General features: G+C 44.7%; 2 protein-coding genes across 10 annotated transcripts in view; one reads left to right on the top strand and one right to left on the bottom strand.

Annotated features, from left to right (window-relative positions):
* Window positions 1-15,855, top strand: part of LOC130530394 (cyclin-dependent kinase 17-like) — a 26,607-nt gene extending 10,752 nt beyond the window's left edge. For 5 of the 9 annotated variants that reach the window (XM_057041520.1, XM_057041525.1, XM_057041519.1 and 2 more), the window contains 15 exons: window positions 2,797-2,930; window positions 5,365-5,490; window positions 9,358-9,414; window positions 9,490-9,604; window positions 9,740-9,834; window positions 9,912-9,974; window positions 10,118-10,241; window positions 10,479-10,599; window positions 10,682-10,779; window positions 10,925-11,030; window positions 11,173-11,215; window positions 11,516-11,606; window positions 11,681-11,758; window positions 12,158-12,279; window positions 13,537-15,855. In XM_057041520.1, the coding sequence (XP_056897500.1) occupies window positions 2,797-2,930; window positions 5,365-5,490; window positions 9,358-9,414; window positions 9,490-9,604; window positions 9,740-9,834; window positions 9,912-9,974; window positions 10,118-10,241; window positions 10,479-10,599; window positions 10,682-10,779; window positions 10,925-11,030; window positions 11,173-11,215; window positions 11,516-11,606; window positions 11,681-11,758; window positions 12,158-12,261 (1,355 nt within the window). In that variant the 3' untranslated portion in view covers window positions 12,262-12,279; window positions 13,537-15,855. Of the gene's footprint in view, window positions 1-60; window positions 507-2,796; window positions 2,931-3,775; window positions 3,918-5,364; window positions 5,491-9,357; window positions 9,415-9,489; window positions 9,605-9,739; window positions 9,835-9,911; window positions 9,975-10,117; window positions 10,242-10,478; window positions 10,600-10,681; window positions 10,780-10,924; window positions 11,031-11,172; window positions 11,216-11,515; window positions 11,607-11,680; window positions 11,759-12,157; window positions 12,280-13,536 lie in introns of those variants that run through there. The other 4 variants (XM_057041521.1, XM_057041526.1, XM_057041523.1 and 1 more) reach the window with 3 other exon arrangements.
* Window positions 15,708-18,559, bottom strand: parapinopsina (parapinopsin a). The gene is made up of 5 exons (XM_057041532.1): window positions 17,551-18,559; window positions 17,130-17,220; window positions 16,817-17,054; window positions 16,497-16,739; window positions 15,708-16,421 (listed from the first exon to the last, which is right to left on the bottom strand). The coding sequence occupies exons 1-5, from the start codon at window positions 17,876-17,878 to the stop codon at window positions 16,284-16,286; spliced, it is 1,038 nt and encodes a 345-aa protein (XP_056897512.1). The 5' UTR covers window positions 17,879-18,559; the 3' UTR covers window positions 15,708-16,283.

Genomic DNA, 18,559 nt, shown 5'->3' with positions numbered 1-18,559 from the left:
GAGAGAGGGAGTGTCTACAGGAAGAGAGGGAGGGAGAGAGAGAGAGAGGGAGGGAGTGTGTTGAAGTGGAGTAGTTGCTCAGGGAGTTGTTGCATTGTGATTAGTGAGCCTGTGCAGTTGGAGCAGTTCTCCGTGGAGCTCTCCTGGAGGTATCGAAACAGCCCGAAGATTGATTCCTTCTTGGGTTGTTTTGCTTCACCTCCTGGGGCTTCGGCCAAACCCGAAGTTGCTGACTGGACCAAAGTGATTTGTCATCGCTCTGTGACATGTACATTTGATTGATTTTTAAAATTCACCGTCAACGACGCAAACCGAAGCCCCAATGGATCTGTCGGGCAACCTGCAGGGGTGCACCTCTCGGGCTGCCGGTGCCGGAGACCCGAGGACGGTGGAGGCTAGAGTGGGAGAGGGGATAAGAATGGGGGAGAGGGACACCCCACTGAGGCTGTCACCTTTCCGCATGCTTCGAATGCTCGACTCGTGCCGCGCTCCCGGAAACCGCATTGGTGAGTTCCATCACCGCCGTCCTCGCCACACATCTGCACCTGGCTGCTCCATTCCAGGATAATAAAGAAGTTTTATTGCCTTTTGAAAATAGTTCATCTAGCATTGCTAAGAAGACGTGCTTATACCAATCGAGCCTTGGCCCATTGTTGTCTGTTGCAAACCAGTTTCACATTGTTGAAACCTGGAGCTTGGCCTGAGGCTTCATTAGCACAGACATCTGCTGAGTAGCTTTCTCTCTGAAGTTGCTGAGATTACAACTTTGAAGACCTCAAATATATTCATTTGCAGCTGATGTTTTATTAATGCCCCTGATTTGAAAATTAGAGATACAGTGGAATGGCTCTGACCCCGGGCATTGTGTCTGGTGTCTTGAGGAATCCCTCCATGTTCTTAATGAGTGTCCCGTAGCTTCTTTAACCTTGCTAAACATTTACCTCTTTTGTTTGGTTGCACAAGAATGCGCCATCACTATTTCAATCAATGGACTCTTAAAAAAGAACTTAGCTGTCTGTAGTTAATTGGACATGATTGCAACTTGTTTCCATTACTCTCTTTGAAGGTCTCTGGAAAACCCGTGTTTTACTTCTTTGCGCTGTCCAGTGATGTTTCATTAATTTTTTGATGCACTGCCAACATTTTTCCTACTAAGTGGAGTTCAAACCGCAGCGGGTGATCCCTTATAGCAGCCCACGCTCACCCCTTCAGATGTGCAAGCACCAAGTCGTCAGCCCTAACTAGGCCAGGCTGACTCCACACGGGGAGGACGTGGTGGCTCATGGCGTTTACTGCCTGCTCTTGGTCTGCTCTTGAAAATGGAGCAGAAAGTAGTTGCAGGAGGGCAGAAAGCAATGCCCTCTGTCTTTTAGAAGTGCATAGATGTTTGGGATGCTGGTGTTTGAGAGGCAAACGTGCATAGAGGATGTGCCAGCAGAGCGCTGTGCCGCTTCAGTAATTGGCAGTGGAATTTTCCTTCCAGGAGAGTCTTGTTTTGATCTACCTGCATTTGTTTGACTGTTTACACAAATACACACGTGCGACCACACAAGAAGAGCACGGCAGAAAGCCACATGACATGCTGTACTAGCAGGACAGTTAGTGTGCTGTGTGTTTTTTTGGCAGTACATAGATATCCTGGACTGGCATGGTGTGCTGGAACGCACATTTTAATATTTCACCATCAGGGCTTTGAGGGTTGTTTTCCACATTAGCTACTCAGTATTCCTACCTCACTTAGCATCATTTGCATCTTTGTCTTTTTAAGACCACGGGTGGCACATCAGGCATGATTTAGCACAAAAAAGGTGCTCTAAGCATTTACCCAGATGGATTGTTTTGCTAATGAGCATATGCTGCCTCTATCAACAGACTATGGTAATGGACAAATGAAGACAGAAGCAGCTGCGATCTAATCTGTGGCACTAAACGCACAGAAATATGCTCGATTCACAAAACATTGCCTTTTACTATGTTGAAGGAAAATCTTTAGTGCTTCTTTTTCTAACACTAACACCAGCTGACGCCCAGCATCAGTGTGAGGTTGCTGTTGCCTGATGACAGACATAATAAATAGCACATCCCGTTGAGCTGGGAGTCGCTGCAGTTCATGCGTAATGTGTCGAGTCACTCGGAAGGCTAATTTTTCTTTTGGTTTCATGTCGTTACTGTAATGATCCTCCTCAAACTCCCCGTCATCTGCCTGCACCTGTGCAGCCTGTTTGAGATGTAAACAGCCTGTACAATGGTGAGGTAAAATGTTCCTGTCAGCCCTTATTTTATATCAGACATGCACACACATACACGTAAACAGAGACACACACATGGCCCAGAGTTGTAACTTATCAGACTATACCACACACTAAAGGGAGAAAACAAGTCCCCCAATACAAACATACATTAACACACACTCCATTGGAAGAGGTGGTCACGTCTGGTCCACATCAAATCAGTCTGGGGAAATGGAGTAGTGAGGGCTGGCAGGCAAAGAAATGAGGGCGGGGGGCTTATATCGATCACTCATCTCCTTATCTTACCCTCGATTTTTTATTTTTTTAAATTAATACACACTCACATCACTGCATGGCTAGTGGTCAAATCCATAGTGTGGCATTTGGTACCCGACCTTGGAATCTAATCTAAGACTGACATTATAAATTCTGCCATCTGATGGGTACGCTGCGGGTTCAGTGGCGCTTCTGTCGAAAACACCAACACAAAAGGTCATCAAGGATGCCTGAGTTGAATAAAAGAGGGAAACTTCCCAGAATGAGGTCCTGCGTCTGTGTCTTCCAGGCATCGTCCACGAAAATGTGAAAATGGGCTCAGACGGGGAAAGTGACCATGCGTCTGGGACGTCCTCTGATGAAGTCCAGAGTCCAGTCAGGGTCCGCATGAGGAACAACCACCATCGCCGCATCTCTAATGAGGTATGAAGAAGCAGGGACAGACCTCACAGCTTGCATGAGAACATTCAGACCTTCGTTTGCCAGCAGCGATGATACAGAGAAATCTCTTAAAACCTAACCATGGAATTAACCAACTCACACGTACTGGCAGGTTTTTGTTTTATTAGTGATGAATTTCTGGACTGTGTTATGGCTGCTAATGACAAAAATTCTGAAGCAGAAATGCCACTGCCACTATTTCTATTGTTTTATATACACAAAAAGATGCAAATGACAAATCTCATGATAAAACAATCAAATATGTCCCATATACAGTGGGAATGCCTTTGCACAGGTAAAGTTGCACATCTCCATCATATCACTCTGTGTGTGTGTGTGTGTGTGTCTGCCCATCAGTTTGAGAGAGTTTCAGAGTGATGAGTGCAGCGCTATTACAGGAAATGCCTCTGGACACAGGCTGTAAACAGTGAGTGCAAGGGGTTCATTTTTACCACAGCGAGAGAGAAAGGAAGAGGGGAAAAGCTGGTTTGAGATGGCAATTATGGAAGAAGGAATAATTACTGGTGGGACAAAGGAAGAGGAAGAGAGAAGAGGGTGGCAGAGGGAGAGAGGAGGAAGACAACACGATGTTGAGAGGGAGGCAAAAAACAAGTAAAACAGTGTTTCCTCACAGCAGCCATCCCTCCGTTCACCCCTTCCCCCCATCTGCCTTACCCCCCCAGGAATCTGTCCATTCCTCTCTCTACTGATCCAGCCTCTCCCCCCCATCTTGTTCCTGCTCCTCCTCCTCTGCCTGTTTTTTTTTCCTTCCTGTGAGCATGTGGATGGAACTCTACCTCTGTGCATCTCTCTCTCTCTCTCTCTCTCTCTCTTTCCCTCTCTCTGTCAGAGTGTGTGTGCAGTCATGTGGCAGGTCAGAGACATGTATCGGGGAACAGGCATGTGTGATTGCTTAGAAAGGCACGTTTAAGGAGGACAATGAGGGAGTTACTAGAGCTATTCTGCTTTGTGAGTATGAAGACGTGACATGTGCTTCTTTGTGTGTGTGTGTGTGTGTGTGTGTGTGTGTGTGTGTGTGTGTGTGGCGGTGGTTTTCCACTGAATGAATGTAGATGCTTTCCACTGTTGCTGCTGTGATCAGGAGTTGTTTTTTTTTAGTTCTGACATGTAGGAAATTCCTCTGTCAGGAGAAATGTGCACTTGTAGGATGTGTTTTTCCTAAAAGACGATATAGCCTATGTGTGTGCTGTAGTGCTGTCCATGAAGGTTCCCTGCAGCATCTGTAGGTCAGGTTACAGCGTGCATCTTTGGCTTATTTTTAATAGGTCGTGTGTATGCGGTGTGCAGGGCGAGCTCTACGTGTCGTGTATAACTATCCTTAGGTTGAGAGCTTGTGTGTAATCCTGCTGAATGGTGGTAAGTGTGCCACCAGGCTTCGGTTAAACCATCGCAGGCGTGAAATCCCTCTTCCTTTCATCTTCCCGTGCACGCGCACACACGCACCTCTTCTGCTGTGCTAATAATGGCCACATGTAAACACACAAATCATTTCACACATTTAGACAGAAGACTTATTCTGTTTGGGGCTGCTGGGACCGGACCAGACAGCCACTGCTGCCATGGAAACAATGTGTGATTGGCACCTTACACGAAGAAGAGATGTATCATGGGAAAGGCAACTGCACAGATATTTTGTTAAAGCGACGGCTGTGAAAGGGACTCGTGCATGTGTGACATGGCAAGACCAGAGAGACAAAATCCTCCAGATTCTTCTAGCAGTCGAGCAAACCTGTCAAAAAGATGTCAGATGAAGGCAGAGGGATGGAAGATGAAGACACCAGGCATGTTCACAGTATAGAAAACCAGAAAACCCACTCAAACCAGAGCTTTTCCTTTAGGATGCCATGTCATTCCCATCATTCATTCGTCCACAGTCACCTGAATTTGAAAGTCTGGAGAAAAGAAAGACTTTTAGAGTTTTAGAGAAGAATTCATGAGAATTCATGTTCTGTTAAGTGAGGATAGTTGACAGATTCACGCATGCACACAGCGTGTCCAATTTTAATACCTTGCTAGATTGGAGGACTTTGAGGGGTTCTGGGTTTTTTCATGTGTAATTTGAAACTTTTACTCGTGTCTGTGTGGCTTTTCTCCGAGTGCTCCTGTTTCCGAAAGCATGCACATTAGCCTGATTAGAGGCTTTCCCCCACCTCCCGTCCAAGTGTGAGTGAACCACGTTTGTCGTGCCACCGGTGGCCTGTTCAGGCTGTATTCCTGTTCACTGGGCTCCAGAACCAACACAACTTTATGTAAAAAGACCTGGCGATTGATGATTATTAATGGATGATTCAGTGAGCAGCGCGTTAGTGAGCGTTAAGTGGTGATCACACAAACGCACAACAGCTAATTTCTTCTCAGTGATGACTCTTCTCCTCTTTCTCTCTCTGTGTTGCAGGACATAAACAAACGCTTGTCTCTCCCAGCTGATATCAGGCTACCGGAGGGCTACTTGGAGAAGTTTGCCATGAACAGTCCGCCCTTTGACAAGCCCATGAGCCGCAGGCTACGGCGAGCTTCACTGGTCAGTAATTATTGTGTCTGTGCATATTTGTGCCGGTTCACATTTGTGCGAAGCAGCTGGCACTCATTTATTTTGTCAGCTACTTATGGCTGCGTTCTGTGCAGACTTTGGTGAGTACAGCTGGGATTGTGCTGCTTTGTTTGGGAAGAAAAGTAATCTGAACTTTCAAACTCCTTTGTGTGCTGTTAGAACATTACATCATCTCTCTCTATCTCTCTCTCTCTCTCTCTCTCACACACACACACACACTCACATACACACATATGCAGACAAGAGTCTTTTTAAACACACATGGGCATACGTTGTACAGCCAACAATGGCTCAGTAGGGGGATATATGATCAATTAATGCTGAATTATGCATCCAGGCCAAGATTTTTATGGTGGGGTTTGAATGTGGTGGAGGGGTTGATGGATAGAAAAAAGGATGATGGTTGGAAGTAGCCACATATTCATGAATATGCAGCATGTCCCTTTATACTTGCTAGTAATGCAGCGTCAGCTGTTTTTGTATTGTGGTCACGCTTTATTAACACCACTCCTTTGCTTATTTGTTGTCCAAGTTTCTCTTTATACAGTAAAGTTTGTTTGTTTTGAACAACACTTACAGGAAAATATACTTTGGTAAATACTGTGGAAGTTGCCCTCCATCAAGAGTGTTTCTGAAATGATCGAACAGGGTCAGCGCCCCGCATCAGCTCCCTGCTTGAAGTGATTTAATGATGCAGCTATTGTGCAGCAGCCTTGCACAGATCAAAGGAAAACAATCACGCAGAGCTTTGCAGAGGAGGCGGGAGGTCCACAAGACGTGTAGATGAGACGAAAGGGGATCGTCTGTCTGCACAAACTAAAGGAGCGGCCGACGTTTCCTGACAGACTTGATTCAGTCCGCCCGTGTGCCGTTGCAGCGTGTCGTTAGTGGTTGTTGTATGCACGCCGCGCAATAGACGGATCAATAATTCAGCAGCAGCATTGGGCTGTTCTGGCCCAAGCTCCTCCCCTGGCGCGGATAACACCAGGACACCTTGAACCGAGCCAAAGAAGAGTGGATGCAGGGGAAGATGACAGGAGAATTTTAAAGGCGCCAAGTGCAGGAAAAGAGCGCTTTCAGGGATGAAACTCAAAGCCCAGATTGAGTTGCTAGAAAGGAAAGGATTTATTATATCTCCTGTGCCCTTGCTGAGGCTGCAGAGTGTTGTTAGAAGAACCTAATTGACACTGAATAGGGCCGTTCCCTTTTTCTAAATGACTAGTCTTATCTTTCATTTTTTAACATACTGTATGTTTCATTCCAGCTCAGCATCTAAAAATGTCGATGGATGTTGCGTGACCATTTCCAAAAACCAGAGTGTATGCCTCATATACTACTGCGAGACTGTTATGTCTTCTGTTACGGTAACTAAGAAGGCCGTTTCGGGTGTCCTGTAACAGATGCTCAGTGAAGTATCTTGATCTTTGAATCGCTTCCCAGTGTAATGTAAGCGAAGCTCACGTGGATCGCTTTCCTCTCCTGGCTGAGATGCAGACATTTATTCACATGAATCCAGAAGCCGTCGCCCTTCTGTGGCGATAACATTAGAGATGCTGTTTTTTAGCGTTATCGCTGCATCATCACTGGGTGGGCTCGTTACTCTGGTGACCAGTAGCGTTGGTTTCCTCTGCATTGGGTCAAACTTTGTTGCTCTCAGCTGGTCTACAAGAGAAGGTGGTACAGGGCAGGGATGTTTATCACTTGATTGATTGAAGCCATGAGCACTGGATACATCATCTTAATGGAAGGGCTCCTCTTTCCTCCCACCTCCTCCCACCCGCTCTGTCTTTTCTTAGCAGAGAGATGTCAGTTCCACTCCGCCCATCCTCTCCTCATCAGGCCTTCTCACAGCCTGCACAAGGAGAAGGGAGAAATGTAATCTCATCACAATAAACATCGGAAATCAGGGGTAAAAAGAAAATAGACCTCACACTTATTTCCTCTGCTGTTGGCTACAAAGTACCTGCTCGCATGAGCCACATTGGTGTGGGTTTATGTTGCTTTAATTTTTGTTGCTAAAATGTGGTCTGACCTAGTTCTGCTGAGTAAGCGCACTGAAGCGTTGAGGGGAATGACATGAACCCATTGCCACTGAAAAAGCACACACACACACACACACACAAAGCCAAGGTGGATGACAGGAGAGGCTCCATGGGGATGGGGCTTCACTTGTTTTGGGGCATAAAACAATGCGAGACATTGCAGATTTATTCCCTGCAGTGGACACATTTCTCTTCTAAATTTGTTATCCTGCTTCGTTCGGATTGACTCTCATGCCAAAAGTGGCGCGCAGCTTAGCGACGGCTCCTGACAGCCGCTGTCACAAACACTAAGATGGGAACTGTGCGTTTGTGTGTGCGGAGGAAGTGCTTACACAGGAATATGGGCTGTGTATCTCATTAGAGATATTCTCTCCTCGACACATGCATTCATAAACTCATGGTCAACCTGTGTAATTTATACGTTTCACCACTCAACAATGTTTTTCCCACTAGAATTTAAATATTATTGCTTTATTTTTAAAAATGCAGTGTTCAATGCAGAATCCACAATATTCTGTTTAAAGGTCAAGTTGTGCTTTTGTCTCGCATTTAATTCTCTGTTCAAGCTCATTCTGATGTTGGCTTTTAGGCGTCCCTTTAAACAGATCACATGCTTCATCAGCTAACTTGGTCACAGGAGACCCCCCCCTCCCCCCTCGCAGGAACACATTCGTGCCGCTGTCCTGGCAGTCATGACACTATCAGATGAAGAGATGGCTTGTTTCAGAGAGAACCCAGATAAAACTGGTAAAACCACCCTCAGAGATAAATGGACAAATAAGAGCAGGGAGGTGACTGGGCGAAGGATAAACACTGACAGGCCTGTGCGGATCACAGCTTGTCATAGCCAGAGCCATCTATAATTCATGACTTTTCAGACCCAGGGGCCACATGCATTATGCAGATAAGCCCTTATTAACTGAATTCAGGATTAATTCACATTCCACATACAGTTGATTGAAAACACATCTGCTGGATGTCTGTAGAGTGTTCAGCTGTAAATATGGAATCCATATGAAATTATACATAAAGGACAAGGGCATCACACCGGCGCTGTGGAAGCACAAAGATCCACCCCATGTGACTGTTTTGTTCTATACTTTATTTTTTCTATCTGCTGCATGTTATTTAGGTGGTTTCTATTTTAAATGATCTAAAAAGATCTAAACGTATGACCATTCAAATCATTACCGGCTGCTCTGGACTGTGTATTAATTAAATACTAATTTTAAATACTAATTAAATACTTATTTTATTGGCGCTAAGCTGGGAAAGAATTCAAGAAATCCCACCACAGTGGAGATGGAAAAATCCCCTTTATTTACTGCCTCTTATCTGATATCATATCACCCTACAAAGAAGTGGTCTTTCATCACTTCCTTTGAAAAGCACAGCCGTTTTAGACACATTCATGGCTGGCCCTGTTTGCGTAGACGCGATGAGAATCGTTTCCGACAGATGCCGTGCGCAGATTGCTGTTAGCCACGATGGTGTTGAGCTTCTTCCACATGTGGCAGTGGGGGTTTCCTCCCTCTGTGGGAGAGTTCTCCTCACGGAGGACGGGGCCCACTGACTCAAAACCCTGCAGTTGTGGGCCAAGTGTCAACAGGAATATGGCTAAAAACTGGACCAACAGCTGCCGCCTGGAGGACTTGCTTCAGCAGATGAACACGGAGGTCCTGGGATGGCCTTTAGTCAGACAGTGGCTGACATAAATGCACAGGGTGGTGGTGCTAATGGCCATTGACAGCGGCATCCAATACTTCCCCTCACGTCCTCTCTCTGTCTCCTCCAGTCTGAAATTGGCTTCGGGAAACTTGAAACCTACATCAAATTGGACAAACTCGGAGAGGTGAGACCATATTTGCTGAGTTATTCACTCCTCCCTTTATAAACCAATTGATTCATTAATGTGATGCCTCTGCAGGGGACTTACGCCACCGTTTTTAAAGGCCGAAGCAAATTAACCGACAACTTGGTCGCTCTGAAAGAGATCCGGCTGGAGCACGAGGAGGGCGCGCCCTGCACGGCCATCAGAGAAGGTACAGAACCGATCAGCGGGTCCTCACCTCATCCTGTTGACAGGACGTTTGTGAATCCTCGACAGTTCCCAGAGCTGTTTGATTTCCCCTCACAGCGTCGGCACCTGATTGACATCTCTAACCTCTCTCTTGTAGTGTCTCTGCTGAAGGACCTGAAGCACGCAAATATCGTCACTCTTCATGACATCATCCACACCGACAAGTGCCTGACGCTCGTGTTTGAGTACCTGGTCAGTGTCTGAACGCCACACGCATAGATACATGTAGGGTGCCTCGGGTAGGCCCAAAATTTGTCTCTTTCTTCCAGGAAAAGGATTTGAAGCAGTACATGGATGACTGTGGAAACATCATGAGTGTTCACAATGTCAAGGTAAGCCCTAGTTTTTAACTAGCTTTCAGGAAATTCAGATTTGAATCTCTAATGTAAATGTACACCACAGGCAGCCTGAACGTTACTCACCTCATGCAAATGTACAGAAATATTAACAATATCTCCTGTTCTCTGCTCAACAGATATTCCTGTTCCAGCTGTTGCGGGGTCTGGCGTACTGCCACAGAAGAAAAGTCCTGCACCGAGACCTCAAACCCCAGAACCTGCTCATCAATGAGAAAGGAGAGCTCAAACTGGCAGACTTTGGTAATTCAGCACTCAATCAAGTCGTCTGGCAGAAGCACCACACGCAGGACAAAAGATCAATTAAGTTTACATTTCAGTCCTGACTGCAAATGTAGTCTCAGTTTGACTCTGGTGTACTGTTTGCAATGCTTTTTACAGATGATGTATTCTGAATTTAAATCGGAGGGAAGTTCAAATGTGGAACCACATGAAACAGCAAAGTCAATGACTCTGTCTCTGTGCTTTGTTCAAATTGAGGTTTGGCGAGAGCCAAGTCTGTCCCAACAAAGACCTACTCCAACGAAGTGGTGACTTTATGGTACCGGCCCCCCGACGTGCTCCTGGGCTCCACCGAGTACTTCACATCCATCGACATGTGGTGAGTGAAGGCAAACCCACTGCAGCCGCGCGCCATTTTTCCCTTTGTGCTTTCTTACACGTAGCGCCCTGTTTGTGTTCAGGGGTGTGGGCTGCATCTTTTATGAAATGATCACCGGGAGGCCTCTTTTCCCTGGGTCCACTGTGGAGGACGAGCTTCACCTCATATTCCGCATCCTGGGTGAGGCGGCGCAGTAGATTAATGCCTCGTTTGCAGCTCTGCTACTTTGCAGTGTATTATAATTTTGCATGAGCACACCGGGGTCGTGTTCCTGAACGTGCTCCGTCTGCGGACGTCATTTCACTTGCAAATGTGCGATCGGCAGGTACTCCCACGGAAGAGTCGTGGCCCGGCATCACCACCAGTGAGGAGTTTAAAACCTACAATTTCCCTCAATACCAAGCTGAGCCTCTTGTCAGCCACGCACCCAGGCACGTCTTTGCATTTCCTCTTCCTCACCCCAACACGTATTTTAAAAATGCTTCTTAGAATCCTGTATTAACAAGCACAATCTGACAGTCTTATTTTTCCATCTTGCTCCCTTTTCCCTCCCTTCTCTTGGTTTGGACACAGGATAGACAACGATGGTCTGGACTTGCTTTCAATGCTCCTTCAGGTAACCTATGAGATTTTTTTTTTTTTATGTAGTATTGTTTTTTGTAAGTATTTTGATACTGGCACATGATGTCACTGCTGCTGACCTTTGTTCCAGTTTTAGATTTAAATCCAAAGTGTGACTTGGCTTTAGAGGCACTAAGTCACACTGCAGCAGCACCACTAATGCCCCTTAGAAAAATATGGTGCCATTTACTAATTAGCTGATTTTATAGCCACCTCAGAGGATCCAAAAAATCAAGCAGTATACACACGCACAGCTCAGCCGTCTTAATCTCTCTGTACATCTGCGTGTCTGCAGTTTGAAGCCAAGAAGCGGGTGTCAGCCGAGGACGCCCTCAGACACTCGTACTTTCGGAGCTTCGGGGATCAGGTCCAAACACTGGCAGACAGTGAGTACAAACGCTGCAGCAGGTCGACCTTTCAGTCTGCAAATGTTGTCTCATCGGCCCTCTGTCGTCTTCAGCTGCATCCATCTTCTCCGTAAAAGGCATCCAGCTCCAGAAAGATCCGGGGAAGAAGTCCTCCATGTTCCCAGAGTCGGGTAAGTTCTCCAAAGAAGGAAAAGGAGTGAGGGGGAAACAATCGCTTCTCAGGGGAAATAGAGAGCTGCTCTTCTCTCTGTCTGTTTACTGCGTGTTGCTGTGTGGTCACATAATCCAGCTGTTTCAAAATACGGGCTCTTTAAAACATCAGGTGAATACAGTTTAATAAATAAGCACAACTGTGTTCTGTTAAACTCCAAACTTCACGTTAGCCTCACATTGTTTGTGATTTCCCATCTCGGGGCCGCGTCTGCACCTTTTTCCACTTCTCACGATTACCTGTCTCTTCTCTCCTTCCCTCTCTCTTTTGCTGCAAATATTCCTCTTTTCTTTACTCCTTCCTGTTTCCCATGTGTGCCCCACTGCCACCTGCCCCCTCCCCCTCATAACCCTAAAAGCTGTGGCCCATAACTTGGGCTCGGCACCCTCGCAGTACTTCCAGGGAGATGGAGCCAAGCCCAGGGCTCAGAGTCACAATCTCTCCTACAATTCCACTGGTTGAGTGGCCTCTGCTGTTCTGGTAAATACGCTCTTTCATTCTGTCTGCCTTCTAATCAACCACCTTCACACGACCTCTTTTCTTCTCCTCATTTGTACATTTATGTCCTGGTTTCATATCTCTCCTAAATACTCGTTGTTTTCTTTTTATACTCCCTATGCTTTCATTCTAAAGATTTTCTTCTCCTCCTTATTTCTTCTTCATCTTCGGGCTGGTTCTGCCTTTATATTCCATGTGTCATCTCACCTTTCACTCACCTATTCCCCGTTTTTTTCATAGTGAGCCACTTCCAGTGTTTATTTCAGGGGTGAAATAGGCAACACCTAATTCATATATAGTTGTATTTTTTGCTGCATTTGACTGAGGATTTAGTTTATTGGGTTTTACTGGTCAGGTTTTATAAATGTCTGTTGCTTTTGTATGCAGTGGTTGTTTTACTGCAGTGTGGAATATAGTAATTAGTTTAAAGTCAACACTGTTAATGAAACAGCATAGATAATAACAGCACTAGCCAAATGTGTTTGTTCAGGTGCCTTTGTGTCTGTTTTTATGTTGTTTTTTTAAATTCTGTGTACACATTTAACCAATGAACATTGTTGATTTACCTTTCTCATTTAAGCTATTGAATTATATAGCTCAACAATTAAAAAAAAAGAAGCTCAGGGCCAAGTAAATAAGACACACTGAATGAAACAGTCTTTATTTATTTATTATTCTAAGTTCATTTTGATGATGGCAGATAAACAGCCTTTACTAAGCAGACCAATATTTTCTGGTTGTTTAAACATACATCAGCGTTCTCATGCCCAGTTTCGCCCTAGCATGACTGCAGATGTTTTAATTATGAATACATAAACTCAAACTACTTTTAATCTAATTATGCTATTCGTAGTGTAAGTCACCGGGGAAAATATTAAACAATATAAACATGTCAAGAATATATTGTTTTGAGAACATTGAGAACATTACGAATTAGCATATGTTTTCTAACCTTAAGGCCCATTGCACAGTATGACCCTTTCAATATGATTAAAATTATAATTTTGCAGAAGCTTTATGAGTTGATTTGAAGTGTTGAAGTGTGAAGCTGTTTTGTGATCAAACCATCCATACGTCCAAAATATATTTAAAGAAATACAACTACACACTCCCCTCTAGTGGTCGAAGCACAAAACTACAAATCAAGTAAAAATATTTGGAACTTGCAAAACGAATTGATTTTTTTTGCAATAACACAAATTGAGAATTCAAAACTACTCTCTCTCTCTCTCTCTCTAGCCCAGGGGAAGAACAGGAGGCAGAGCGTATTGTTTTAGAGCTGGCGGGGGCGCCGATGTAAAGACGGGGAGACGTGGATCTGTCCTGCCAGACATGCATTTAATGACTCTGCCACAGACACTGAAAGAAAACAAGTCCTACCACACACACCCACCAACACAAACACACACACACACACACACGCAGGCTGAAGAATTCATGAATACCATAGTCAAAGACTCAGCTCACCTCTTTAAATGGACAGAAATTCAAATGAGACAAATCCTACAAGCTCCCTGCTGCTGCTGCTAGTGTCCAGAAAAGGGGAGCATTCAGCAGGTGTACAGTCTTCAAAGTACTACAAGGACAGTGAAGGAGGAATGGAGGGAGGGAGGACACGAGCCAAGAAGATAATGGAGACTGAGCTGTTCAATCTATTTTGTTCATAACGTGCATCATTCTAAATATTTGCACTTAAATCGTTGACCCTTCGCCTACCCTTGAAGCCTAATCCCACAATTGTTAAAATGACACACAAACATAAAATATTCCTATATCTCTCAGACACACATATACACACAGATGGATCACTTGAAATTTAAGAGTGTGTAGATCAATGGAGTTTACAGAGATAAAGACTTAGCACCTTATTCATCCAGCTGAGGTCAGGGTGGCTGTCATTACCTCACCAGTCACTCAAGCAGAGTAGGATGTAAAGAACCTTCTAGTTAGCATAATCATGAAAGAAGCAATTTAAACATACCAAAAAGACAGAGGAGAGCTCAGTATTTAGTCTCACCGCAGCATAATTGGACTCTTCACGGCTTGTAATAAAGTAAAGAAAATTTCCAGGTTGATAATTCCATCCTTCTCTTGCTGTAAACAGCAGCGGAATGCCCGATGGTACGGTTCCACATGAGAAGGACGACTTGTAAGGAGGTGCAGTGTACAAATCCTCTCCTGCTTAGTCTTAGACACCCCCTCCTCTTGCCTTGACTCAGAAGTTGTCTTGATTTGTCGTGCGGTGTGTGCAGGTGTTGATGTTGAAATATTCTGTTGCACCTGATCGTTACCTCTTTTTAGCTCACGTGTATAACGTTTGACAAACCCTGGCCCGCCCAACTCTCCGTGCATTTAGTTTACATTATTTCCCCCTAGTTTGTATATATGATCTTACCTGTCAGAAGCAATGATGATTTCAGGATGTTGATCTCAGTCTTTAATGGGTTCCCCGCCGGGACAGTTGGGTGACTGGCTGGAGGGGAGCGTCTTGCACATTCCTTAAGCTCAGGACTAGTGTCTAATGTCATTTTGTGAACTCTGTGAGGTGCAGCGGGTGTGGTGTTTCCCCAGTAGGGCATTGGACGTGAGCTGAAACCCTTGATTCAACCTGTTGTAACCTCTCAGTCCTCCTCCCGATCACCCTTCCTGCATCTTTACTCGTCATCTGCTCCAGCACGACCTAAGTCACGGCCCTGGCAGTTTTCTTTCCCCAAACACCTCATGAGCTCGTAGCGGCGCCACGCTCGACACCTTCGAGAAGATGAAGAAGCAGGTGGGATCGCTGCAAGGATCTGCCACAAGTGGGACCAGAGCGCTCTCACCCGAGCACAGGTCCAACTTGGATGTAACAGGACACAAACGTTATGAAGGACTGGACGCAGTCAGACGCTGTTGCCGCTCCCTGCTGTTGTTCTTACTGTGAGAAACAACGGGACCATCCCTCCCATCAGTGGACACACCAACATATACTGCTTGTATATGAGATGGCCACTTCTGCATCTTCCCTCATCCTTTCCTGAAAATCAGAGATCTCCCACCTGAGCCCACCCTGGACAGACTCGTTTCCAGAGCGTGGCAGTATGTAGCATGTACATAGACGAGTTCCTCACGTTGTATATAAGAACTGTACAGGTTTGATACAGTTATTCACACTCTGGCTTTTATTATTTTTTTGGTTTTCTTTAATCAGCATCACAGCAATATTTCTAGAATCATTGGAGAATTTAAAAGTACGTTTCTATGGGTGGGCTTTTGTTCTTTGTTTTGCTTTGCGAGCGGGCAGTGCGACTGAACGATCAAAATTGTGAGACTTGACTGAAACTGACGACAGGTTTGTGCTTCCTGTTACATGTGCTGGATCCAAACGGCTGGAGGGACGTGTCCTGTTGCAAGGGGAGTAAATCACACACTGATTATTTAGATTTTTATGAATGAAAGCCATAAAGGTCACATGTAGGTGTGTGCGAGAGGTCTGCCGCGTTCGAGTGCAGAGCCTCAGAAGCAAAGCGGACATGTTAAACATCAAAACAATAAAAAAAGAATAAAATACAAACACAATGGCCTTTTTCTTTCAACTCTGTCTAAACCTATAGTTTTCTTTACTTCATACTTTCCATGTATATTGTAAATAACTACTATTAATTCATAAGTTTGATTAGAATTAAGTGGTTCTATCTGTTTCATTATAATTTACACAACATCATATTCAAGCTACTTAGTTAATGGAAACACTGATTAAAAGGCTCTAAAAGAAAGGAGATTATTTAGCTCCCAGTGTATACAGGCTTTACAATCTAATTACCGTACCTGTTGTGGTTCCATACCATAATGACAGGGCTTTTCCTGTCGATAGCGATGACCAGAGAAAGTTTACAGCACACATGGTTCATTAAAATTTTATAAACACATTAAATTTCGGAAAACCTCGCTATATTGATGTGTCATCACATATTTCCTTCCTGTCCCGATGGTTAATCTGATCCTGATTAATTTAAAGATCCTTTAGGGGAGATCTTCTGGCTCTTGCTTGTAGAAGCGACTGTGGTCTCCCCCTCTGATGTCTGCAGGTCAGTGATCCAGGCCCTCCGCCCACAGAGGACGGTGTTGATGGCACATCCTCGGAACTGCCAACAAACAAATCAGAACTCCTCAGATCTTTCTTTCCTTCAACTTTGTGGGTTAATAAAAGTGGAAATTACCTGTCGGTTCATGAAAATGTAAATGATGGGGTTGTAGACGGTGCTGCTTTTAGCCAAGTACACGGGGATGGTGGCGATGATGGGGTTGATGTATAAAGTAGAATCCATGACAACAGCGAGGGCCATGGCGGCGTATGGTAACCAGGTCAGGAGGAAGGCCAGCACCATGACCACCACCATACGAGCCACCTGCACCTCCACACGATTTGTGCTGCCACCCTCAGCCACCTGCAGCCTGGTCACCTGGGACACAAAATACAGGCCTACAGATAGAGGGAGGCATGTATGAGCAGGGGGCAGCTTTTCGCGACTGTGCCCACCTGGCGGAGGGTCCAGAGAAGCCGAGAGTACGACACGGTGATGATGGTGAAAGGCACAGCAAAGCAGAACAGCAGGTATATAACAATGTAGGACATGATCCCAACGTCACGGCTGTACCAATTCGGAGCACAAGAAGTTCTGACCCCCTCAAGGTCAAAACTTCCCCATCCAAATAAAGGGGGAGTGTTCCACACAAAGGACCAGACCCAGGAGAACACCACCCCGGCAACGGCATGTCTGAGGATGGCAGAAAACCATCATAGATAAAGGTTCTAATATATACCATGAATAATAATAATACTGAAAGTGTACCTGGTCTGGAAGAGGACCGCACCCATGGGATTGCTCACAACGACGTACCGTTCCACAGAAATGACTCCTATCGTACACAGACTTGCTATTCCTTCAAGAACACAGGATCATTTTATTCGGCTCAGCCAAAAGAATGAGAAGCTGAGTTTACCATTAATATGTTGACAGCTATAACATCCTCTCACCTTTTTAAACCTTTACATAAATTATACATTTACACCAAATAAATACATTATTAGATGTGAAATGTAATTAATTGTCTCTTGTTGGACCAGGTACGCAATTTTGCTTGTTTTATTTTGATTTTATCTAAATAGGATTGGAATTTTTTACTAATGTTTATCCACTGCTAGAGACATTAATCAACATTAATCAACTTTCAAACTGAATTTTCTTTTTCGTGGTCAGTGTAGAGACTTACCGAAGAATGCAACAGCAAAGCCCTCCAAGACGCAGCCCACGCGTCCCAGGCTGAAGTATCCCATCGCACTGGTGATGGTGGTGGGAATGCCTCCGAACAATGCACACCCCAGGTCACATATGGCCAAGTTGACCAGGGCGTAGCTGAGTGGCTGTCTCAGCTGCCTGTGCTTCATGGTTACCACGATCACCAGGACATTGAGGATGATGCCTCCTGCAGACAGCACGCCCATGATGAAGGCCAAAACTGTGTAGCCGGTCCGAGACAGAGTCCCTGAACTGACTGAGCTGAGAGATGAAGAGTTTCCCTCTTGGATGCCCTGCTCCATTTCACGTTGTTTAGGCTACAAAACGACTGGTTCATTTACAACTGCATTCAATAAGTAGCCTAATGCTATTAAGAAAAAGAAAGGAAAAAAATTAACAAGGAATGAAATTAATTTAATGAAGAAAGAATGATATTCTTCTCTTTAGACTCTGCATGCTTGCTGCTCTAATGAAGTGAGACCCCCTCAATAAGCCCATGAAGATAAGTGTAGCTCTAGATTATGACATTTAATGTCATAGGGAAATCTGCTCGGATCCGGATTGGGAAGACAATAATTCTCTCTAATATCCTGTAAGACACCACTTTCCATAATTGCTATTGCTTTACAACTGCCTCTTGAGTAATGAAACATTCAGGAATTTATAAACTACTTAAGAGAGATTCATTTTGGGGTATTATAATTTATAAACTGTGCCATAAAAATAGTTGCTGCCTTGCAGAACGGAGTATAGTTGTATATCAACAGAAGTTAAGATATATGGTGAGAAACATCTTAGAGGTTAACCCGGGACTCTTACCTTTGGAAGGGGTTACACATATTGTGGTATGTTTTAGCACCAGTCACATGCATGGGCAACAAAAATATTAATACAAAAAGAAAGCTTGCAACTTAGCCTAAAGATAAAAAGAGGGACTTTATGTTAAACTTCTTTTGTTGATTTATTTTACTTTTAACTGCGCA

The sequence above is a fragment of the Takifugu flavidus genome, chromosome 8 (genome assembly GCF_003711565.1).
Source record: "Takifugu flavidus isolate HTHZ2018 chromosome 8, ASM371156v2, whole genome shotgun sequence".
Classification (NCBI taxonomy): domain Eukaryota; kingdom Metazoa; phylum Chordata; class Actinopteri; order Tetraodontiformes; family Tetraodontidae; genus Takifugu; species Takifugu flavidus.
The sequence above is the reverse complement of the archived record's forward strand: the minus strand, read 5'-3'. Positions and strand labels throughout refer to the sequence as shown.

Coding starts and splice junctions, on each gene's coding strand:
- parapinopsina (XM_057041532.1), bottom strand. CDS start 17,878: ATGGAGCAGGGCATCCAAGAGGGAAACTCTTCATCTCTCAGCTCAGTC. Junction 17,221..17,550: donor CTTTGCTGTTGCATTCTTCG/GTAAGTCTCTAC, acceptor GTGTTCTTGAAG/GAATAGCAAGTCTGTGTACG. Junction 16,740..16,816: donor TTCTCTGGACCCTCCGCCAG/GTGGGCACAGTC, acceptor TTTGTGTCCCAG/GTGACCAGGCTGCAGGTGGC.